The 25,226-nt window shown below is 45.4% G+C and overlaps 1 protein-coding gene across 3 annotated transcripts in view; it reads left to right on the forward strand.

Moving 5' to 3' along the window:
- Window positions 1-25,226, forward strand: part of RAPGEF4 (Rap guanine nucleotide exchange factor 4) — a 1,521,174-nt gene that overhangs the window by 924,311 nt on the left and 571,637 nt on the right. For all 3 annotated transcript variants that reach the window (XM_069616226.1, XM_069616227.1, XM_069616228.1), the window contains 2 exons: window positions 17,126-17,309; window positions 18,477-18,561. In XM_069616226.1, the coding sequence (XP_069472327.1) occupies window positions 17,126-17,309; window positions 18,477-18,561 (269 nt within the window). The remainder of the gene's footprint in view (window positions 1-17,125; window positions 17,310-18,476; window positions 18,562-25,226) is intronic.

Raw genomic sequence — 25,226 nt, forward strand, 5'->3', positions numbered from 1 at the left:
CTGAAGGTGGCGAGAAAGGTCTGGGAGAAGCCCAGGACTAACGCCCAGATGAACAAGAAGTTGAACAGCAGGTTCAGGCTTATGGATGGGCAGCCGGTTCACCTGGCCTCCCACCATCAGCCTCACTCTTCAGTGGTGGCCACAGCCTCCATCTATTCTAAACCATTGTCTTTGTCGTCTTCCTCCTCAGGAGCCTACTCCAGTTGTCTGGCCAAAGAGGACAAGGTCCATGAGTCCTTGGGCACGCAATGCTATGCCATTTCAGGGCTGCATTTGCAGCAGGCCAATGCTGACACCCTTTTAGCCGCGGCTGACCACAAGATGTGGCAGGAGCTTGGGGAGTTTCTGCCTGACCTCCCTATGGAGAGGCAGGCCTCCTTCAAAGCCGGCCTGCCGGATGCCCAAGCTGTTGCACAGGACCTCATGGATCTTCGGTCTCCCACATTGACACAGCCAGCAGAGGGCTGTGTCTGGAGATCGAGATGAGAAGAACAGCATGGATGCCTGCCACTGAGCTTTCACCTGATGAGCAAGAGCAGATCCTAGATCTTCCCTTCAAGGGCTTGGACCTCTGTCATTCATCCATCGATGACCAGTTGACAAGTAAGAAGACCAACACACAAACTGCCAAGTCATTGGCCATCCTGACTAAGCCAGGACAGAAGTCCTTCCCTGAGTTTGAGAGCCTGGCTGAATTCATACCCTGTGATTTCACCGGCTTCAAAGGGGTTTCGGGACCACGGTACGCGGAGGCCTGACAAGTCACCCAACGACAACAGGAGGAAGCAGCAGAGGACTTTGGTCAGGTTGTCGACTCCCCCTTCTCTGCTCCCGCATCAGATGCCAAAAAGCAGGTACGTCATGGTCGGGAAAACAGCTCACCAGTACGGGTACGGCTGGCTCTCTTCCAGGACAGCGGGAAGCGTTATTTTGAGAGTCCTTGGATCCTTTCTATATTCTACATGGGCTTCTGTCTTCCTCTTCCCTTTCCTCTACCATCCTCTCCTCCTCTACATCAGATAGGGTCTCTGGCCCTTTTTTACAGGAGATCCTTTCTGTTCTGGGAATTCAGGCAGTGGAACCAGTTCCTCAGTCAGATAGGGGCTCCGGCTTCCACTGCAGGATTTTTGCAGTACCCAAGAACAACCAGGCTGGCCTGAAGGTAGTCCTGGACCTGTCATTCCTCAACTTGTCTATCCTGCTCGAACGCTTCAAGATGATTACTCCTGCACACATAGCGGAATCTCTGTGCACAGGGGACTGGATGTGTTCCCTGGACCTCAAGGATGTGTACCTTCATGTCCCTATTTACAAACAACATCAGAAGTTTCTGCGGTTCATGGTTATGTCGTACCACTTTCAGTACAAGGTGCTACCCTTCGGTCCCTCGGGAGTCCACGAAACTGCTAAATGTGATGGCCGGTCACCTCGGCCTGGAGGGCCCTCACATATACCCTTTTCTGGATGACTAGCTAGTCAGGGCCAGCTCTCCCGAGGGTGCAGTGCACTCCTGCCAATGGCTGACAGACGTTCTGAACCAGCAGGGTTTTTCCCTAAACCGGCAGAAGTCGGAGCTGACTCCCACCCGGGAACTGGAGTTCCTTGGAGTGGGCTAGGACACGGAAGTGCAGAGAGTTTTCCCCACACAGGAGAGACTTCTCTCCCTCCGCAAGGCAGTAGGGCACTTTCTGCCCGACTCAACCACCTCAGCATGGTGGTTCCATGCACCTGCTGGGATTGAGGGCATCTTGCATGCTCCCAGTCCAGCCCGCCCACCCGCCTCAAGATAACATGCCTCCAGATCCACCTGGCTGCCAATTGGAACCCATAGACGGTGTCTCAGTTGGACAGGATCCCAATTCCCCAGCTCCTCATCCCAGATCTTTGCTGGTGGCTGATGGACTGCAATGTGGCAGTGGGAGCCCCCTTGACTCAACCGTAGCCCACTCTGGTGGTGACAACGGATTCCTCACTGTCAGGCTGGGGGGCTACACAGGAGGGTTATTCCATTCATGGCATATGGTATGGGGAGGAGGCCCTCTTGCATATCAATCTGCTCAAGGCGCTGGGCCTGGCACTCAAGGCTTTTATGCCTCTCATCAGGGATACTGCGGTTCTGGTCAGGACCGACAACTCCATGACAATGTTTAACCTGAACAAGCAGGGTGGCACCCATTTCCCTCCTCCTGTGCATGGAGGCAGTGGTGATCTGGGAATGGGCCCTTACGGAAAGATTCAGATTTCAGCGGTCCACCTCCCAGGGGACAGCAATGCTGAAGCGGACCAGCTCAGCCGCTTGGGGTTCAATACCTACGAGTGGGAGTTACACATTAACTCATCTTCTTGCTCCTGTTCCGAGATGAGGGTTTCTAGATCTGGACCTGTTCACATCTCCTTTGAATTCGAATTGTCCCTGCTTTGCCTCTTGGGTGGCTGGGGTCGTGGGTCTCTGGGAGACAAGTTCCAGCTCTGCTGGCATGGCCGCATGTGCTATGCGTTTCCTCCTCCACCGTTGCTAGAGCGGACCCTGCGTAAATTCTGGACTTCGGTGGCCTGCAGCCTCATCCTGGTCACCCCACACTGGCCATTCAGGGCGTTGTCTTCAGAACTACTTCACTTGTGCTCCCAGGGGCCTGTCCATCTTCCGATCCCCAGCAGGTGCTTCCTGACACACCAGGGTGGGGCTGTGGAGCACCCGGACCTAGCCAGGCTGGCCCATGCGACCTAGTTCCTGACCAGCTGAGACTTCAGCATGCTTCATTTTCAAATGACAACAGGGGCATCATACAAGAGGCCAGGAGGCCGATGCAGTATAAAAGCAAGTGGACATGGTTTTGCCATTCAGCTTGCAATAAGGGGTTGAACCCCAGCACCTGCGCCCTGGACGACGTGCTGGCCTTCTCCGCTAATTTGGCCCGGTCTGGCGTTCAGGTGAATACCTACCGCACCTATTTTGTGGTCATTGGGGCCTACAAGAATTCCCCCGAGCACGGTTGTTCAGCTGCCAACCCGGTGGTTAAGGCTCATCTCAAGGGGCTGTCCAGGCTTTTTCCTCTGGTGCACAGGCCTCATTCGGTCTGTGACCTCAAGATGGTTCTTGCAGCCTTGCAGCGCAAGCCCTTTGAGTTGATGACCTTGGTGGACATCCAGCTGGTGACACTAAAGGCAGTTCTACTGGTGGCGCTGACTTCTGCGCGCAGGCTCAGCAAACTGCAGGTGTTGTAATTGTGTGAGCCCTTCACCACGTTTCATGACGACAAGGTCCTCTTGCGCACTCATCCAAGTTTTCTGCCCAAGGTGGTCTCTCCATTCCATTTGAACCAGGAAATCTGCGTGCCAGTGTTCTTCCCAAACCCACAGTCAGATGCAGAATGGGCTTTGCATTCCTTGGACCTCAAGTTCTATACCTCTTGGAAAAAAACCTTCAGGAAGTGTGAGGCATCGTTCATCACTTTTGGGGGCATGTCTCCCGCCACCCAGGCTTCCAATGCTCCTCTCGCCCGTTGGATGCTTCAGGCCATTTCAGAGGCGTACACGGCCATGGGCAAACCAGTTCCTGAGGGAATTCATGTCCATGCGGTCAGAGCGAAGGCCACGGCCGTCGCTTTTCAACAGCATGCTTCTTGGGATGTCTTCAGCAAGGCGACTGCTTGGGCCACTGTTAAAAGGGGACTGAGGTGAGGTGCCCTAGGGCGGGGCCTAACATGGGCGTCCCACGCTCAGGGGCGCACCCCGCATGCTCTACTAAATTTAAAGCGAAAGCTCCATTTTTCACTGCTAAATGTTGTGGTACCATCCCCATGTTGGGGGACGCCCACAAGGAAGGAGGAAAGGGGACTATGGACTATGAGTACTCTAGTCACTACAGTGAGTGACTTTAATTTCTATTTGCCCTACATTCACAAGTTTCTGTCTGATTTGCAAATTCGCATGACATTCTTCAGGGACCTTTTTTCTCTACTTGGCTTCTATTTCAGGGGGTTTATTTTCTGAGAGTTATTTCTACATATGTTCTCCTCTTTGATCCTTATTTATAATGACTCTCTGTGTCAAGCTATCAGTGCAGTACTCTATGCCTTATGTTTGCCATTCCCTGTGCATCTAATTTTACTTATTTCTTGATTTCACTGTATCTTGTCCTTTTCTGTTTTCTTTGTTCTGGACTTGAGGATTTTTCAAAGTTCTACATCTCTCTCTTTTTTAAACTGAGGTATACATCGACAGGAGCCTGCCACCTCTCCACACGGCTGCACAGGGAATGGCAGACATTAAATGTATGAATCTGACAGAAACATGTGCATGCAGGCAAATAGAATAGGCAGATTCCTATATACGACAGGCTTCAAAATATGGCGAGAGTTGGCCAATATGTATCATAGAATGATGTAAGAAATGATATCAGCTATAAAGTTCTAAAATGAGTATTGTATACAGATTTGTAGGTAATTATGTAATTTTGTATGCACTGTGTTTAAAAAGTTCATGATATTGTTATATACTTTATGCACTGTGTGCACTTTATGTTCACATGACACTGTAGCACTTTGATATATCAGTACTGTATAGTGCGATCAGCTCTATGCAGATGGGTGTTTGGGAGGTTGATGCAACTGGAAGTTGTTTTTAAATGAACTTGTATTAAGTACATTTGAGGTTTATCATTGTGTTATTGGTAACATTAGAATTATAGAAGATAGTAGTGTGTTCTGTGTGGTCCTACATTGAGCATAGAAAACCCAAATCAACCTAAAGGAGGCCAGCCATTGATGAGGGAGAAGTAGACAGCCCTCAGGGTATCAGGTATTAATATCGCCACATATATGGTCGCCGTAAATAATATTGCCGGGAAAATGTTGTGGCGATATTATTTGGGTTATATATGTGGCGATAGGGGCAAAAAAAAAGTTTTCAAAAAAAAATAAATTGAGGGTTGCAGGGGTGTCCCCCGCATGTTCCATGCAATAATGTCGCCACAAAAAACGACCATTTTTCAGCGATATTTTTGTATGGCGATATTTTTGTGGCGACATTATTACATGGAACCGCCCTCAGATGGTCTTAAATCAGGCTTGTCCAAAAACTGTTTTTTTTAATACTTATTAACATTTGAACCGTTGGATAAATTTACCCCAAACGTTCTAGTTTGGTGGAGCCCATATTCAGCTTTTATTTTAGAATATTTCAGCCAGATAATTGCAATATGTCTGCAGTTATTAGCAATAGAATGTTCACAAAAGTGAATGGGTCATCGTTTTCACCTTAACTGAGGCAACGGCCATCACCCTATACATTACATATTTACATGTATACTGTAGGGGACAAGTCTAGAATTGAAAATGTTATGCACTCCACTAGTAGACTGCTGCATTATAACATTAAGTAGGTATTGCAAACTGCCATGTTTAAACGCTGTTTATTGCCCGTGCAAGGTGAGGCTTTAGGCTTTATTTTGTATGTCCTTGCAATAAAGGCTTTTCGCTAGTGTGTAGCTATGCTCGCCTTTACATCTCTTGATTCTGATGTGTTTCCCTTTTGGCATATATAGGCATGTTTCAGGCTCCTGCTTTCTTAGGAAAAGTGGCATTAGCAGATGGAAGTCATCATATTACAAGCACACTCGCCTGCCTCAGACTGTGTGTGAACCTCTTAGGAGTAAATCCAGCTGCACTAAATGTATCACTTTATGTTGCCCGCCTTGATGACACTGCCTCAAGATGTGAGAAGGCAGCTGGTATCAAAGACTGGTATAGTGGGGCTTTGTTCCCTGCTTGTAACATAGTTTTAGTCTGATTCCTTGCCCTGGACCCCCCTTGCATTGAAATGCATGTGTTCCTTTGGGTATAAGAGAACGGTGCACAGAGGAATGGGGGTTCTGACTTGCGCTGACGTCTCGTACTGTCAATGGTTGTTTGCTGCTGGCTTTTTTTATTAATACATTGTTCACCAATCCACAGGAATAGTCAGTGGTACTTTTTCCACCACAAAACATATTCATTGAAAAGCTTTCTTAAAGAGACATTAAAAGGTAGCAGAACAAAATGACAAAACCCCAGATTATGCCAATTATGGCTTCTAAAGCTACCATAAGTGTGCCAGTGTCGTCGTCACACAACCAAACGTTCACTTTGTCTCTCAGTAGTGCATCCTCTGGAAATCGGATTTTTGTGAGAATATTATGTGTTTGTGTTGGCTCTTGCATAAAACGTCTTCGAATTGTTTACATTGTATTTTGCCGTGGCTTTCATATGAAATGTTATCGAACCGTGTGCATTTTCTTATTTGTCTTGCCCTCAAATGTAGAGAAACCATGAGCCTGTTTTTTGGCTCGCCCCTCGTAGGAAAAGTGAACAAATGGAAAGCTTTTTTTTAATGGTGCTTTTTTGTTGTTGAAGTCTGATTATTTTGCTTAAGGGAAACCTAACCATAACAGCACAATAACCAAAGTGTATTCCCGAAAAGTCAATGTTTTTTGTTCATGATATACAATATTGTATCTACAGTACCCACTATTCATGCCCTGCGGCCATATGGCCACATTGGGCCTGCTAAAGGGATATGCAGATCACCCAGCTGGGTCACAGGGCATGACCTGGACCATGAACACAGGATTGTGGGTCTGGGGGCGGGTCTTCTGCACCTAATCTATCCACTAGATAGGGCAACGTCCGTGGCTATTTTGATAGAGGCAGACCCTTTAGTCATGCATTGGGAACCATCTGTTGAGCTCACACAGAATGGCCTCTCTGCATGGCCTTTGGTTCCTTTGGCCTGGGTAGCGCCTTTACGATTGATTAAGTTTGTTCTAAAATAACTGGTGGCCGAAACATATTTTGCTGCCTTTTTCCCCGATTTATTTTCGTTTTTTCGGTCTTTTATTTTTACTGAAAACTGTGGGAGCCCCCCCCACCCCAATTCTCCTCCCTCACCTACCCATTAACCCCCTTTCTATTGAACTAACCCCAACCCACCATCTATATTATTTTAAATAAAAAAATGGTCAAAGCAAATACATCAAATTGTGATTGGTGCAGTTTGAAAGTCGAACAGAGTGGGGAATACTGGCCTTTACTCTGCACCAGGCTCCCTTAAACAGCCATTAAGCCCACAGGTAATGCCCACTGACTGCTTTTCTCAGCAGGGTCTTCTACCCTTACCCAGGCACCCTGCTCTGATAGGGGGAACCAATGAGCCACCAATAGGCTCACTGAAAATGTGCCAATGGCTGTGCTTACTGGCTAATTTAACTGGGGGGTGTGCCATGCCACAGATAACCCTCACCTCACTGACTGGCCAATGGCCATGTCATCCAGCCATGGCCAGTAATGTAACCAAATTTATAAAGCACTAAACTAAGGGCTGGAGGGATCTAAGTGCTAGGAGAACAACTAGTGACCAGCGAAAAGGAATTAAAAAAACAGAGTGTTCAGAAGCACATCCAGATTAAAAAAGATACGTTTTCAAATCTTTCCGAAAGGTTAGATGGTCATTTATCTCCCATAGTTGCACAGGGAGGGAGTTCAACGAGATGGGTGCTAAAGTCAAGAAAGCTTGACCTCCTGCTCTTGCAAGACAAAAATGTGGAACTATCCTGGAGAAGAGTTATATCCTCCAGGACAGATATCAGCACTGCCTCTGTACCTCTGGCAGGACGGAATCTAGATTGAAAAGGTTGCAAGAGGGCCTGAGATGCCAGAAAGCGGGACAGCTGAGGGTTAGCAATGGCTTCCATAAGTTTCATAATAGCAGGTAGCAATGAAATGGGGCGATAATTAGCTGCAGAGGCTGCATCGAGTTCAGGTTTCTTTAATAGAGGAGAGACAAGTGCACGTTTGATGGCAGCGGGGATAGAATCCCTAGTGAAAGATGCATGAACTGCAGCTGTAAAGAGTGGAATAACAGCCGTAGGCAGCGACTGAATAAACCAGAGGGGGATTAGATCTGCAGGAGAGGATGATTCAATCTTTCTAGGAGAATCCAGAACAGTGATATCATTGACTGACTCAAAAGAAACCATCTTGACCCCATTACTTGTACCAACAGGTTCAGGAAAGATATCCTCTGAGACTCCAGCTCAGTAGTCGACAATGGCTTGTCAAATTTGTGAATTTTGTCATAAATAAATAAACTGATAGCATCACTTTGTTCCAGTGAAGGTGGGGCAACAGTTGTTGAGGCCACATTTGAAAGCTCCTTTGCCACCATAAAAAGCTCACGAGCCGCAAAGGGATCTGACCAAATGAAATTAGCATAGAACTGTGATTTAGCCGCCTTAGTTGCTTCCTGGTACTGGGTCACAGAATATGTATATGCAATCTTGCAGTTTTCATTTCATTCGCGCCACCATTTGCGCTCGCAACGTTGACAGGCTTGCTAAAGAGCCAGCGGTTCTGGATTAAACGAGGGCGTAGATGGCTTGATACGCGTCTGGGGAGTAACTACAAAAGGAGTCGATGGGTGGTCGCCTGCTGTTCTTTACCAAAATCGGATTATCACAAAAATAACAGGAGGATGATTGTTAACAAATTATTCCTATAGCTAGATCCCTAGCGATAATCTTGTTAGCCCTTTGTTTCTGAACCTCTTGTAGAGTCGGTGCCAGCCCTAGTTTATGCTGATGTGCTGACTACAACTGGTATGTAAAGGTCCTGGCCCTTTCCTCTCTCACTACTTTCCTAATCTTTAAAAATGAGTGCACACTACTTGGGTGTCGGTATATCTATTTATTGTTGCTGCCTCCATTCTGTGTGTCTTATAACAAAAAATGAATATTGAAATAAAAATAGAAAAATATGGTTAGAGCTAGCTAGTTCTCTCTTTGCCTGGTAGGGGAATAGAGGTAGGTAGCAATGATAATCTTTTCTTGTTTGCGAGCCCCTTCATATATATATATATATTTGGGGTATCGGGGTCTGGTTTATCAGGCCAATACCACTAAAATGATAGTCAACCGGTTTCAGCGGGATCCTTTAATGGCCGCTTTCTTCAGGACGAATACTTCTAATTTGGGTATTCTATATATGGTCTTCAAATCATTGCAGATTTTGAGGGTATTTTCAGGTATCCAGAGGGCTTATGGGTACAGAGGGAACTAATCAGGTTCCATGTTACATATTCAGTTGCAGCTGTCAGACAAAAGCCAAGACGGAACGGATGCATATTGAAGGAAACCAACTCCAGGGAATCATGAATATGTAACATGGAACCTGATTCTGTCCCTCTATTTAAAGAAATGAAGCAGAACAAACAGATTTTTGCAAGAGAGAGCTCCGACTGAATCTTCTTAAGTATCTTTGAGTGGAAAAAGAGAAAGATCAGAAGGTTCCGCATAAAACACAGTTTTCAGGGATTGTACCCATAAGCCCTCTGGATACCTGAAAATATCAGCTCCCGAGCGATCCCTCCGGCACATATGTGCTGTGAGGGAGAAAAAGATAGGACGTCAAAACCGTGTCGGAAATTAAACTGGTAGACAATCAGTCAGTCGAAATTGAACAGAACAGTGGCTCACAAGTTCCCTAGGCAGGAGCTAGCTAAAGCCTGAGGCTAGGGCCAGGGCCTCAATAGGCAGAGCATGGCCTTTGGCCATCTTGCAAGCCCCGAGGAACCACCCATAGTGGCCACTACTGGTCCACTTGAACCCCCTAAGTGAGCACTGGTATAGCATGCAGCCTGGGCCAGTGTCTCCATGGTCTGGATATGACATTTGGCCATGCAACAGACAACCCTGACATAGTGGACACTGGATTGAGCCAGTAGTCACTGTGCCACCCAGAATGCTAGTAGGCCTGGAGCAAAGCATTCACACATATCCCACATCCATCATAGCTTCCCAAATGCCACTGTGCCCCAAGAATGAGAAACCCGTAATTCTTATTTAGCTTGGCTCCAGGGTCGGACTGGGACAAGAAATAGACCCGGACACCGAAAAAAAGTGTCCCACTCCTCGCCTCAAAAAAGTGGCCCACCTGTTGCCTCAAAAAAGTGGCCCACCCCGCGCCTCAAAAAAAGTGCCCCTTAAACCATCAACCGTAAATCGCTTCAATTCACGACTTTACAGAAAATGCTACTTATGGAGGGTTCATGTGTCTGTTACATTACAACACAACTCATAAAATAACATAACTTTGCATACAGTTCTGTGACAGGGTCCACAGCTCCGAGGCGCAGGAGTGGCATGAACCAACCACCCCCACTGCAGTTTTGAGACCTGCTGTAAATCGATGCTTAACAATAGAGGATGATTTGTGACGTGTTGATGTATTCCTTGTTTCATTTAGAGGATTCAAATTGCTAAAGAATTTCCAGATAATAACTTGCTAGTGCAACTGGGGTGGAAGAAAACAGGTAAAGGTCATTTGAATATAAGCTTTCAAATAGACAGCAACTGCAATGGCTTGTAAAGAAAAATGTGTGTGTGTGTGAGTGAGACTTGATAAAGAGTGAACACTGAGGAATCTGTGCCCAGCAAAGCGCAACGCTATACAAACGAATGCAGTGCCTACCACGTTTCTCACTGCGCAAACACAGATGTTTCTACAGAATCAGTGCCATTAATGAAACACGACCTTTCACCTCTTGACAAAACAGGAAGTGGCATCAAATAGCATTGTTACACTATGAAAAACAAGGTTATGATTTCACTAATGTGATATACATTTCATACAAGAATGGATCACCATATGCATCATTAATATCTGTGTGTATAGATCCATATTGTCAAATTACTGTGAATGCAAGCATACGTCGAAGGCCAAATGATAACATGTTATTGTATAGCACTTACGCTTAAGCTCTTTTTTGTAGAACAAATATGCATACAATATCACCCAACCTGTGTTGGTACTCATTTATTGACCTCAGAAGGATGAAACGCTGAGATGGCCTTGCTGGGATTCGAACCTGTAGATCTCACACACATCGCAGCAGCGCTCAACCCATGGAGCTATCATATCGGATATTGTAAAATTACCAATTATTCTGTAGTGGATTATATCATTAAACAGGTAACTGAGATTTAAGAGCAGACCAGTTAAGTTCATCTGCAGGTCTGGTGCAAAGGTAGCCGCATGTCAAGCCTGCATGCATCTACTTTTCAGGTTAGATTATTGTCCCATCTTCAAACAAAAGTCTTCCATTGCATGATCCAAAGGAGAGCTCCAGGCAGAGAGCAAAAACTATTGTTCCCATTCGCCATTGCTGATAGAATTCTAATCAAGCTGTGAACTGAAGAACCAAAGCAGGGCAGACTCCCTCTGACCCCCTTTGTAAGCATGTAACGTGTGCTCCCGGAAGGGAGACTGGAGTGGGCAGAGTGCGGGAAGGATAGCTTCTTGCCAGAGTTCTGCAAAAAGGGCAGGCAAGGGTTCAACTCTAATTACACCCTGAAGATGCCTAGCTCAGCTGTCTGATGATACATTGCTTCTGTTTACACCATAGGCAGTCATGAGTTTAAAATCAGCATCGGCGTAAAGATGTTATTTTAGGTTGAAGGCTGTGAGCTGTTGCAAGTTAGAAATGCTGGCCGAGAAGACACTCCTCCTAGCTTCCTGGTCAGGTCTCCAGAGCTTCCCAAAAACACATCCACATCACAGCTCAACTTAAAAGAACTGGGAGTGCGTTAATAAAATGCACACACACACACACGCCCTTATGGGACACCAGACAGCAAACAACCAAGTTGGTAGCATTCCAAAGGAGATGCCTCTCGGCTCCCGGCGCCGTCACCTGACACCCGCGAATAGGTGGCACGGCTGTTTCCATGCGTTCCCCATTTAGTTCATGAGCTTTTCCAAAACCTGATTTATCTGCGTGTTCACTAATCCCGCTAAAGGTGACGAGTGGCACCCCTCTGATAATAAAATCCAAACTTCGCTCGGGTGACTGCGCCCCTGAAAGGGCGCTATTGTGCGCACTGTTGCATGGTCGGGGACGCATATCAAGCCTCATATTTCATGTTGTCTTGTCATGGAAGCAATGCGTGCGAGGATACTGTACGCACATGGCTCGTGTGTGTAGGGGATTGTTGTGTGGACGGGGGTTGATAAAGCATAGTAGGGTTGTATAAATATTCATTAGGACTTTGACTTGTAAGTCAATGCCAGGCTGGCCCTCCTAATCCTATGTACCCCCCAACCCCAGAGCAAGCTCTCATGTGCGCGTTAAATGCAGTTGCTGTAGAAAAGGCCCAGCTCGTGTCTGTTTGTCTGCCCACTGGGTGCCTGCATGGGGCAGAGCCTGCTCTGCTGGAGGCAAAGTCGGGTATATGCACCCTAAAGGCACCTTGGCGTTGCCTCCCCCACCCCCTCTCTATCTTTCTCCTCTCTCTGTCATTAACCGTATGTTCGTCCAGGTGACATGTAACCCAGAAAGGAAGCACTTGAATACTAGTGGAGTACGGCAGACATCTTTTGACGTCGTTTTCCGATTCTCATTACATATTGCTATGCAATCAAAGGAGATACAACATGGCAGCACTTGAAACTGCCAGTGTCCCAAATAAAATGATATATCATGTTTCTCCTTCCGTTTGCCCTTTGTAAGCCTCTGACTACTCCACACACAAGCATCTTGCTTCCTGGCATATCGGGGCAGGGTTTCCCAGCCGAAGGTCAGAGGGCATCCTTACTGCTGGTGCTTTCCTATTTGCTACAAAAAGCCTACCTCAAAGACTGGACTCTTGCTGTGCAAATGCATGCGATCCTCGCCGGTGTACCTCTAGTGTGGCCACTCTGATTCTGTGGACTGGACAGCCGCCACCATGTAGAAGAACCCTGAGGCAAAGTGACCTATCTTTGACTCCTGTCCTGGATCATGCTGAAGAAGGCTGGGGAAGGCGGCTGCCCTGTGCATCCGGTCTTGCTGTCCTGCTCCATGCTGTCTTCCATCACGCTGTATCTCTATTTATCAGCACAGGCAGCATGCATGGATTAAAATACCCGCTCCGCACACCCACTGCTGCAACTTGGCAGAGAGCAGCCATATTCTGTAATACAAAACACTGGGAGGGAGCAGGCCGGGCTAAGGCAGCCCCGCCCAGCCCTGCCGCTCCCTCCCAGTGTTTTGTAACACTGACTGCTGCTGGCGCCAGAGTGTCGCGGACCGCGGCAGTTTGCCGCGGGCCCGCCGCATTTATTAAAGAAAGGTAACACTTCGGTGTTACCTTTCTTTGCATCTTTGGCGGGCCGGAGGTGGCGGGAGCGGGGCTGCAATTGCAAAGGATCTGTAAGTTACTTACCTACAGATCCTTTGCAACTTGCGTCCATTCGGCGAGGCTGAGGCCCTGGGGGCTGGTTCCTGAAGTGTGAAGCCCATGCCTGGACCCGAAACCGGCCCACGTGGGCTTCAGGAACCGGCCCCCAGGTCTCTCACCATGATTTTGCATCAGCCACGGGCCAATTGGCCGACGACCCAATCCGACCCTGCTTGACTCTCACATGACATGTACTCAAATTGTAAGGTTTTTTATTAGGTCTTTTTCGTTGCTGAAGTCTCATTCAAAGTTGAGTTATGTGCATGTGATTTGTATTAGTACATGTGGTGTCATGAGCTAGTTGGTGATGGCAGTTTTTATGTCTTTGAAACCATAACTGTCAAATTCTTGTTGTTTTATTGTTTTGTGCTGCGGTCATAACATTCGCTTAAGAATGTTGGTTCACTGAATTTGAACAGTTTTTTAGGGAACTTAACTGTATAACTAGTGTCACATTAACCACAGTTAATTCTCTAAATGTCATTGTTTTTTAATGATGTACAATGCTGTTACCTACAGTAGATATTTCGCGTGGCCTGCCGTCATGCACGGTGACGACTTTGGGAACTTGTAAATTGCCCATTGCCCACAGTGCATGGTTTCTGGCCATGCACACTGGATTTTTGGGCTGAGGCAGGGCCTTTGGCACTTGTTCCATGTACCCCTACGGCCATGTCCAGTGGCTGCTTTGACAGGGACAGGGCTTTTGGCTATGCTCCAGGAATTGCCAGCCATTCCTATTAGCTACTTTGACATGGTTTGCATCTTTGCACTGGTCTGCGTCTTTGCCCCTGCAATCCCCAACCACTCAGAGATCACCTGAACCCCATATGGTCACAATGTGGCTACGTTGACTGAGGCAGACCATCCAAAACCACCCAGTGCCCATCAAATACTTTCACCAGGACATTGGTCCTGCCTCGGAACTCCCAACCGCACAATAGGCCCAGTGACTGTTTTCACAGGGTAAGGGGTGCCACCTACCTCAGGATCTCTAGAGCCCCCATCTGGAGGCAGTAGGTATGGCCTTCAGTCATACCAAGTGGCTACTTTGACAGTGGCATGGGTTTTCATCCTGCTTGGGAACACTTGAGAACCATGATTTTCCCAATGGGCATGCTTGTGGTAATACCCAGTGGCTACTTTGACCAGCACAGGGCTTGTGGCTCTGCCCACTGAACCCCCAGACAACCCAATTGAACATTAAACCACCCAATTGACCCTATGAACATGACGTGTGACCATGCTCACTGGTTACTTTGACCATGTCAGGGCCTTTGGCCCCTCCACTGAAACAACTATGCTTCCTGGTGGGCCTACTGGACATGCCTATGGCTATGCTTAGTGTCTAATTTGACTGAGGCTGTATGACCTTTGACCATGCCCACTGTGACCACGGATAGGGTACTGAGACAGGACAGCGGTCTGGAGGCATGGCATTTCTGTTTTGCTCACCCTTTCCTGAGCTCCATATGAGTTGCCATAATGACAACAAACATAGGCTATAGTATAAGGTATAAAGTGGCATCATATATGTGTACTTTCTGTGCGTTTCACTCTTTTACTTAGAAATCCTCAGTGACCTGAGTAATTGCTTCTTTTACAGTACTAGCAAGCCTGTTCAAACAAGCTTTCACATTTTGTGGCACTCATAGCCATATACTTTGATCAGACTGGACATGTATGGGCCAATTTAATATTTTCATTATGAGAAGAACAAAAGACATATGACTGTGCAGTTTAACTTTGAAATCATTGGCCAATTCCTGAATACCAAGAATTTCCTTCATCGGTTGCCCAGGTGAGTATTTCATGGGGACACCTCCCTTTTTATACCCACTGAAGCTTACCCCTGCACACCTCCAACCCCCCACCCCACCCCAAAAATGGCTTTGGAGGATTATTTAGTAAACTAGGTTCATTTCTGGAATCCTGATGACCTTCTTAGATACTTTTCTTGCAAACTAAAATTGTGTTTAAAATTCTTGCATTTAGATTCAGAAACCTAGGTCTGACAACCACTTCTTAGTTAATTCATTTCTGTAGTCTGAAAATGAATTTGTTTATGGATAAATTCCTCATCAAAACTATATTTACAACCATATCTTCTCCAATCATCCAAATGCTGGATATGCTTATGAAAAGGCCAACGTTAAATACTAGATATCTAGATCACGTCCAGCCTCTGACACACAGGTGAGCAGAACAGGATTAGTGACAGGTCATGACACAGATCTTAGACTTTCCATCAAAAGGGAAACATCACTAATAAGGCAATTGTGTCTGTCTTGTGGTCAGTGAGAAATGTGCAACCCAATGCTATAGTCACAATGGATGTGGCTACCATGAGAATCCACTATTTTTGGATCTTCACTCCGCTGCTGCATTTTATTTATTCACTGGTGTTTTGTGACACACTACTTTGCAAGCAAGCTTCTTCAAAGTGCAAGGACTGGGCATGGGAGGGAAAGGGCAGGGCAGTATTATACTGACCATGATTCACATGCAGGTGGTCTTCAAGGATATCATACACAATGATGAGAGTACAGCACAACACAGTTCAAAGTGAGGCAGAGTGTCTCCCTCAAACAGTCAGACCTATCCAATGTCACATATTCGAGGTATGGGGATTTGCCCAGCAGCTGGACCTTTAGGTTTCTGTTGAATTGTTTCTGAATTAGTTGTTTCCTTAGAACACAGTAAAAGGGTATTTCATACCCTTGGTTGTTAGTTATCATTCCTCCAGTGTGAGATAGCTGTAATCTTGATTTGCTTTGAATCCATTTGTTGGTGGATCTCGGGGCTTGTGCAGCAGTATACAAGTTAAATAGAGTGTTCAGGTATGTACAGCCACTGTTGTGTAGGCCCTCAAAAGCAAGGCAGAGGATCTTAAGTGTATTCCTTTTATCAATTGGATGCCAATTCAGGGATTTGAGACGTGTGTAGATATGATCCTGTTTTTGGACTATTTGAAGTTTCCTGAATAGACATTTAGGGGTGTCTGTTAGCAAAATGTTTCAATAATCCAGATATGGATGTATAAATGCTTAGACCAGTTAATTTCTTTTGGAATATTCAAGTATGGGAGTGATGTTTTTATTAGGTGAAGAGAGGCTTGCCGGTTGATTGCATTAACTTTGGCATTGCAGTCACACAATCACATATTGCACCCATTATATGTCGTCTGATCAAAAAAGGGCAGGTTTGGAATGTGTGAAATGATAAATGTATTCTTTGACCTACTTAACAGATGCTCTATCATGCATATTTACAAACTAAAACAAAACTGAATAGCATTGGACTAAATATGATATGATATAATATTTTATTTATATTGCGCTCAATACACAAGTGTTTCATGCATATCATGTGAAAATATTGCAAATTAGTACCAAGTCAATTCTATTATTCTTGAAAGTTCCAAAATAATGTAATGAATGTGATGAACTATAGGTTGTGTTGTAGAAGGCATAAACCACAGAGGGACTTGTGGAAATACATTTGTTATTATGTCTGCCAAGTTTCCCTAGAGGCTCAGGAGCTATGTTTAATTACAGAATTAAAGGAAAAGATAAACATGGATTAAGGAGCATGGTCGGAAAAGTGCAGCAAATAACTTGTATTTATACGTTTCATTGTTCCTATGATATTCAGAATGGTATTTGTGTATAAACAAACTGAGGAACTGGGCGAGGGAGTCACCAGTTACAACCCAGGCACAACTGACTGCCTTTCATCCGTGTAAAATTAATACATTGAAGACCATTGCATTTAGAGATTGCATCACTGTGCTCAAAACACACTATTTTTGGTTTTGTGGAGGACTTATTCCTGCTGCCTCTTCTTCTGAGATGTCTCTATTTTGTTTCTCCCTAGTGGACCAGGAATACCATTTCCAGGACAAATATCTTTTTTACCGATTCCTGGATGATGAGCAAGAAGATTCCCCCATCCCCACTGAGGAAGAAAAGAAGGAGAGTGATGAAGAGCTTCAAGATACATTCCTTTTACTGTCTCAGATTGGACCAGATGCCCATATGAGGATGATACTCAGAAAGCCGTGAGTACATTTTAAAGTATGTAATCTTTACCAGCTGCAACTTTGCTTAAAGGATATCAACGGAACAGCATCTAACCTACCCTTGCCATCAGGTGGGGTACACTCATAACGTCTGGCTCTTTGCAAAACATGTTATAGTTGAAGCTGTGTCATTTGACACCCATTAATCAGAATGCTATACTAACCGGCACCTCCTTTTTCTATCAGATGGAATTCTCCAGTTAAGGAAATGCTTGATATGAAAGTTTGGAAGCTGGATGATCCCAGATTCTGGATGGCAGAACGCTAGTATAAAGAGCAGAAGGCCAGGAAGTTTTGTTATCTTGACTTTTTGCTGTTTTACAGCTCTCCGCCAACCAGCTAACCAACATTTGTTTTCTTTCGCATTTGATTATCCAGCACCATTGGGTTCTCTTTGGGGCAGGATAATCAAATTGTTTATATATGTACATTTCTTCTATTATGGGGGCCTTGGGCAATAGTCAATACATTTTTTTATTAACACCATTCATCCCTGATTTAATATAAATATGATATTGTTCATTTTTGTTTCGGCAGTGACAGCATCCATCCTATACGCTTGAAACTATCATCATTGTGCTATTGGTTTGTCTACGAATGGTTATGGTGCCTGGAATCTCTGAATGTTCAATGTATGAGCACAAACAGATTTCATGTCATGCTTTACTGTGATATCTAATATTTCATGTCACAAAACTACAGAACTATAGTTCAATAGGTGCTTACATGCATCTGTTGTTTGCCTTCAATAGTGAGCAACTGGAATATATCATTCACAGTGTTAATGGGCTAGATAGTGATTTCAGGGTTTCGCAGATCACAAAATCTGACCACATGTTCTGCCACTATACATTAGGATCATAAATTGATAGCTTTCATAAGAGATTTGACACAGAAATATTAATGTGCTAGCTAGTTCTGCTTGACTGTAGAACCAATATCTAAGAATATAAAATTCTTCTCTTTCCTGAGGGACCTTTGGACTTTTGAAATTCACTGCTGTCATCAGTATGCATGTTGGACCCCACTTCTACCTTTTCCTGTCAAATCAATAGCCTTGGTGATCTCCTTTGTCCTACTCAGCTTCAGTTCCATCAAACAACTGTTTTTTTGTCTCACCTTTTTGTCTTCACTTCTTTTCTGTAGGCCGGGCCAGAGAACTGTAGATGATCTAGAAATTATATATGAAGAACTCCTTCACATTAAAGCCTTATCACATCTTTCCACTACGGTATGTTTTGCTTTATGAGTTTTTTTTGGAAAAGATTGATCATGGGCACTGGGCACGTGGGCACTAGTGCTAGCAACAAATTGAATTATTTTGTAGGCAAGGTTCAACCTAAGAAATGTCAACAAACCGAAGATGTTCACAACGTACATATCCTTCCATATCTTTCCAAAGCATACAATATGTACATTTTCAGGGATCGAAATTGGGATTTGTTGACCAGGAGCAAAACACAGCTCCTGGTATCAGGCATAACCAGTTAGGCAGGAGCTACCTCTGGAGAACCGGGAGCTAGTAGGTAGTGCACAGCAAAACGGACTTTGCGCAAGATGTAAACTCTAACTTTGTGTCCATTTTATTTTATCCAAATGCTCTATATGTCCCTTAGGTGTGTTCTTTATTATCCTTTATATACATTCTCAAACATACGCAGTTAATATCACACAGCTAGCGTTATATGGCACCACTTGCCACAGGAGTCAAAAGTCGATAAATAGCTCCCAGCTCCAGGCAATTTCGAACCCTGCATATTCAATACCCACAGATATCAACATTTTTATAGAAATCCCATCAGGTCAATTTGTAATCTTGCTAGGCAACCAGCCTCCCTTGCTTTGCCTCCTTCTTTGTGAAAGATACGATAACATTAGTTGTACAAAACCATGAAAGCGATGGTGAATGTGTCTCACCAGACTTCACTTATGCTCTTGCACAATATATTGCATCATTCCAAAGTGAGCACAGTGCTCAGATTGTATGCCATGCCGTGACATTAATTTAGACATTCTACACGTAAGATCTGCCTGGTCCCTATTTAGTCCTAGATCACAGTGTGTGTTACTTATCTGTGACACAGAAGGTAATGTTTTCTTATATGATTTTGTTTACAAGGTTGCAGAGAACATCCATGGCTATCACCTACTAATGCAGAGTTATGAAATTGGATCTCTTTGGCCAAGAGTGCAATATTAGAACACAATTTATGTGTTGATCCTGATGTTACTTGACATGTTAACATGGTCAGTTTTGAGCACGCACTATCTATGCCTAAACTTCTCACTGGTTCATTGTAATATGGCAAAGCACCATTTCAGGGGAACATTGTAAGTATGTATTTCAGAAAAGCATTTGTGCACTAGGACATATTTGCTTTTGCTGCATATTTTTGATTTGCATAAATGCTCAATGAAAATATTCTTTTAATTTAAGCAACAATCCTGCGTATTGTGACGTGAGGAGTGTTGGGAGGTCTGAGGGTCAGGGGATGCCACAAACTAAGATGCAACTCCTGGAGGTGGACCATGGTGGATCCCCCAGAGCTTGTACTCTCGACTCTCAGGCATCTCGACACCTGTGTGCATGAAAAGATTGTGCCCACTCCAGAAACACATGTCCTTTATGGGAAGTGGGGAATATGTTTAGTTGTGCCAGAACATGTGGCATAACAACCTCAGAGCACCATCTCCATGGGTAAGTTAACCGTGCGCGATTACAGGCAGCATTGTGGCTCGACCACGGATCCACTACCGGAGCGAGACTTGGCAGTCAGCGCACCTCCGTGTTCAAGCCCCCGGATGGATGCCAAATGCAACCCAATGAAATCCACATGGCAGCAAAGAAAAATAACTAGTATGAACACTCATACTCAATCTGCAGTCTGCTCGCGAATAAGCAAATGTGCTTGTTCCATTTCCAGCACAGATGATGGACCCTTACATCTCAAAGAAGCCTTGTAAGAAAGTTGGTCAGCACCAAGGGCCCAAAGCAATTATTAGGAAGCACAAAACATGATGTTAAGAGGTCTTAAGGAGTGGACACCTGGAGAGGAAGAGAAACGATTAGGCAAAGTCCAATCATGAATAGTGTAACTGATGGGAAAACAGACCCACCAAGGAGTGCAGTCATTGGGATAATTACTACTAGCGCCTAACTACAAAAATAAGCAGAAGCCCTCTGACTTTGAGGGTGTTAGGACTGTTTTCCAGAGTGCGAGTTATATTGTAGAGAGAAGAGAAGGAGAAGTTCTAGAAAGACAGACCCTAAAGTGGCTAAGCCAAGTAAGCTACATAGTAAGTCAGGGCCAGAACAGGAAGTGGCAAAGTCAAGTGAGCCACACCATGTAAAACAACATGACTTATGGGAAGTCTAGAATAGAGAACCTGCTGGGAGCCTGGGCCAAAAGGCTAGCAGGAGCCCTTCCTTGGATGGAGAAGCTGGAGAAAAGCCTGGCAGTGATGGTAGCTACAAATCCACCAGCCCAACTAAAGACTTTAGCATCCTTAGGGAAACGTTCGGCTGGGTGGCCCTAATTACTGCAGCCTAGCAAATAACAAATAACTAGGTGGTTGGGAAGAGAATCTTACATACAAGCATTCAGGTAAGGGGTAGACATCCTACAGAGAGGACCCCTTTTGAGGGAAAGCTACAGTTATTTCCTTAGTAAAGCATTCAGACAACCCTTTGGGTAAAAGACATAATGATACAGGGCTTGTCCCATTAGGAGTTTCGAGGCTAGATCATTTTGAGCAACTACTAGATGTCAGTAGCCATGGCCAAGACAAAGTAAAGATGATGAGGATACTGTGACAATTAAAAATACCCTAATCCTGTGATTGATCTGAATCTTTCTTGGGTGCATACACTTGGGGAGCTTGTGATTAGGCGTAGAGACAAATCTCTACACCTAATCACAAGCTCAATACATAAGGATATTGTGAAGGACATGATCCCACAGCCTACTCCAGTCACGCTGTTGCCTATTCTAGTTGCACCATTGGACTCAGGATATTAGGGCCTCGGAGAATAGACTGGATTTAAATTGAGCCTCCAGTCCTACCAGTTCTCCTTTATAGGAGCCTCCCTGTCTAGTTATTTAGCACATAGGTTTTGTAGGAGTTTCTATCACCCTGCCTTGTACCTAGAACTCATTGGTGGAAAACATGAGGCTTTGGGCTTCACTAGGAATAACCATACTCCACAAAAGGGAGAGAGGTGGGAGGATTTTCCTTCAACAGGAGGTTTCCTACCCTTATCTCAGATACTATATCTTTAAGGATAAGCCCTTATGATTAAGAAATCCTCATTTTGTTGACACTGATACTCAACTTTGCCAAGCAAATCTGTTCTGTAAAACTGGTTTTTCCTCATTTATTTTGTGAACAATTGTTCTGTTCCTTGCTCCTCTTGACAGTGTGTAAATGCCATTTCTGTCATTCTGAAATGAAAGCCAGTGCAATCTATTGCCATGTGAAAGCACTTCACAATTACACTGAGTAATCCGCTCTGAGTTTTTACAAACCTCTGGAGAGTAACCTACATATGGTAACTGATATTGCTCCTGCATCCCATCCCCTTTCCTCCATAACTTTGGGATGTCATCCCAACAGGGATGGGACAGGGGCACTCTGAACAGCAGATCATAGAAAGTGTGCTAAGAATGCATTTGAAGGAATGCCTGTGTACCAATCCGCCCCTCTCACATACTCTGCAGATCCCAATTGCCAGTCCCTTTCTCCACACAGTCTGGTAAGGAGCACTTGCCTTCAGCTCCTCTCTTCAACTATGCACCTACATTCTTTGACAGGTGCCCGCAGCTTTGATGGTTCTTTCCCATACTGGACAGGGTGAGTCAGACTGCATTGGTTCAGTGGTCAACATCAGTGTCCTGCAGATGGGGTTCTACCTGGTGGTGTTAACACTGATGGTTTATTGGGTCCCCAAACATGCATAGACACCACCAACATCCTCCTTGGTTTGAGGGCACATAACCTCCATAAGGCAGTGCAATTTTAGGCCAGAGAGGTTAGCCTCCTTTGCGGCTGGGTTTATGCAAATTATCGCCATCTCAAATATGAAGGCGTTCTTTCAGGATATTGTGATGGATATGATCCCACAGACTATTCCAGTCACGCTGTTGCCTATTCTAGTTGTACCCCTCAAAGGTGACTCCTCAGGTTCTGCCATAAACCCCTGTGGGTACTGTGGACTGTGGTAGGTCAGATAGAGGAGGCGGACACAGATGCATAGTTCAACAATGCTTTATTAAGTAAAGAAAAAACATGTTGTAATCCCTACTTCTAAGATGATTTCTCTATGCTACACCATAACAAAAAAGGTGCTTGTCAGGATGGCACACAAACTAAAGTCAGCCCTCCATCCCAAACCTAGGCTAACCTAACACTATTCTATTTTATAGAAAAGAAGATAAAAAGAAGGGTCCTAAGATGCTCGTAGTTCAGTGTTACTTCCCCCCGGGAAGTAGTTGTGGCTGGTTTCTGACCTTCACCTCAGAGGTTGGTGAGACTCTGAAGTCTCAAAATAAAAAAGAAAGTTCTCTAAAGAAAAAAGTTATCTTAAAGTTCCTGTTGTGCCCAAAATAATGTTGTAAGCCAACCATAGGATGTTGTTCTTTCACCAGGTATATACAGATTTGCATCACTATTCCTGGTTCCCCCAAGTCCAAGAGTGTTCATTCCGGGGCCCTCCTAGGCTCCCACAGTTGATATCCTCATGTAGACCTGGCTTCCTTGCACGTGGCTTCCTTGCTCTGAATTATGGTCTCTTTACCTCCTAGCGGTTTGCTGCTTTTCTGTGCCCCTGGTGGGCTCTGGGTGGCTCTGGCCCGGTTGGTTGTTCTGGTTCATTTACACCCTACTGATGTATACTTGTGGCAGGCCCCTGATGGTCTATGGCCTTTTCTTGGTCCTGTGTTTGCTCTCTTTCATTCACCCCATCCTAGGGTATGTTCAGTAGGCCCCTTGTGGACTATGGGCTTCTTTTTCCCCTTTGTTTGCTCTCGGTAGGGCACTCATGAACTACTGGATTTCTTTGCACCTTTGTTTGCTCTCTTTTGTTTGCCCGTCCTGGGGTATGCTCTCAGTAGGCCCCTCACGTGTTATGGGCTTCTTTGTCCCTTCTGCTTGATCAGTTTTGTTCACCCCCATCCTGCGGTATGTTTATGGTATGTCCCTTGAGGACTACAGGCGTCTCCTGCCCCTTAGTTTGTTCTGGTTTGTTCACCCATCCCAGGTTATGCTCTCGGTTGTCCCTTCGTGGGTTACTGGCTTCTCTGGCTCATTTACTTGTTCGGTTTTATTCACCACATCCTGGGGTATGCTCTCGGTTAGTCCCTAATGGGCTACAGGTTTCTTTGGCACCTTAGTTGGCATTGCTCCAAGTGATCACATCCTGCTGTGAGTGTCTGTGTCCCAGGATGCTGGTATGTTTCGCCTTCTGTGGTGTTGGCGTTTAAAGCCTCAGTGGCCCCTCTCTGGCTCAAGGTTCCACCTTTATCAAAGCTACTGATTTCTCTGTGCCGTCACTGGAATCTGTTTACTTGCTCTACAGTGGATGTTCTCCCTTCTACTGCTTGTTTGTCGGTCGTTAAATTCCTCTGTGGAACAGAAGAAGAAACTTGATTAGTGCTGTCTTCCACAAGCTGCTAACGACAACTGCAGGTCAGAAACCGAGTTTTACACATTAAAGGGGTCCTACACATAATTACTTTGCTCATTCCCCATGTAACCAATGAACATGTCAGGCTTATGGGGAAGGAAAGGTGGGATGTTATCCTTCTTTAGGCATTCCTTCTCCCCAGAGACGGTAACCCTGAGTGAGATCCCACTTGCCCTGTCCCCTAGGGATGGTGTTACACAGTGGGCACACCTCCCTAGTCCCAAAGGGGGGGGGGCTCCCCCTTGAGGAGAAAGGGCAAATTATTTGGATTTGACACACAACCTTTTAGCAGGAGAAGCACCTTATCCTTAGCTGGGAAATCCAGACAACATTGACAGCCTCTGCGAGGATGAGAACACATCATCATCAGAGCCTTTCATGGGGGGGATACTGGAAGTGATGGAGTGTCTTGGTCCATCAGTTGTGGCTCCAGCACCCATGAGTCCAAAACCTTGAATGCATTGAGCCAGTGTAGGCCACCAAGGACCAGGTTCCTGATCCAACCAGACATAATCCATGAGGCCAAAAGATCATGCAGTAAGCCCAATTCTATGACTGTCACTAAAAAACTCCTACGGCCAAACTTAGGTATTCGAGGAGGAGCTGCCTTGCCTATCTTCTCCCCAAATTGCCTTCCTGTTTAGTTGCCCTTTTTCACTACTTAAGCAGCCCTTCAGCCTCTTTGCCTTTGCAGTTGCCGAGCAGGTGCAAGTGGTTCTAGGTCAAGTGGCCTAAACCCCACACACCTTCTTACCCTTGGTTCATCCTTTCTGCTCACTCGTCACTCGCCAGGTACCCAAAAAGCAGGGCAGACAAAGAAAAGAGCAATTCCTGATTGGACCTGTTCAGACCCATGACCCGGAACCCTGCTCAGACAACCGGTAAGCACACACCCACATGTGTTTTCTCCCTCTGTCCCCACAGGCCATCCCCAGGGTCGGATTGGCCCCTTGGCCTTCCAGCCCGTGGCTGGGCCGAAATCATCCCTGGGGTGTGGGGGCCGGTTTCTGGCCATGCCTGGGCCAGTTTTGGGATTACTACCAACACAGGTCGGGTGATATTGTATGCATATTTGTTCTATAAAAAAGAGCTGAAGCGTAAGTGCTATACAATAACATATTATCATTTGGCCTTGGACGTCTGCTTGGATTCACAGTAATTTAGTGTACTTAGGAACAATACTATTTGATGACGCTTCCTGTTTTATCAAGGGG

This window comes from Ambystoma mexicanum, chromosome 9 (assembly GCF_040938575.1).
Source record: "Ambystoma mexicanum isolate Mex_15411 chromosome 9, UKY_AmexF1_1, whole genome shotgun sequence".
In the NCBI taxonomy this organism is placed as follows: domain Eukaryota; kingdom Metazoa; phylum Chordata; class Amphibia; order Caudata; family Ambystomatidae; genus Ambystoma; species Ambystoma mexicanum.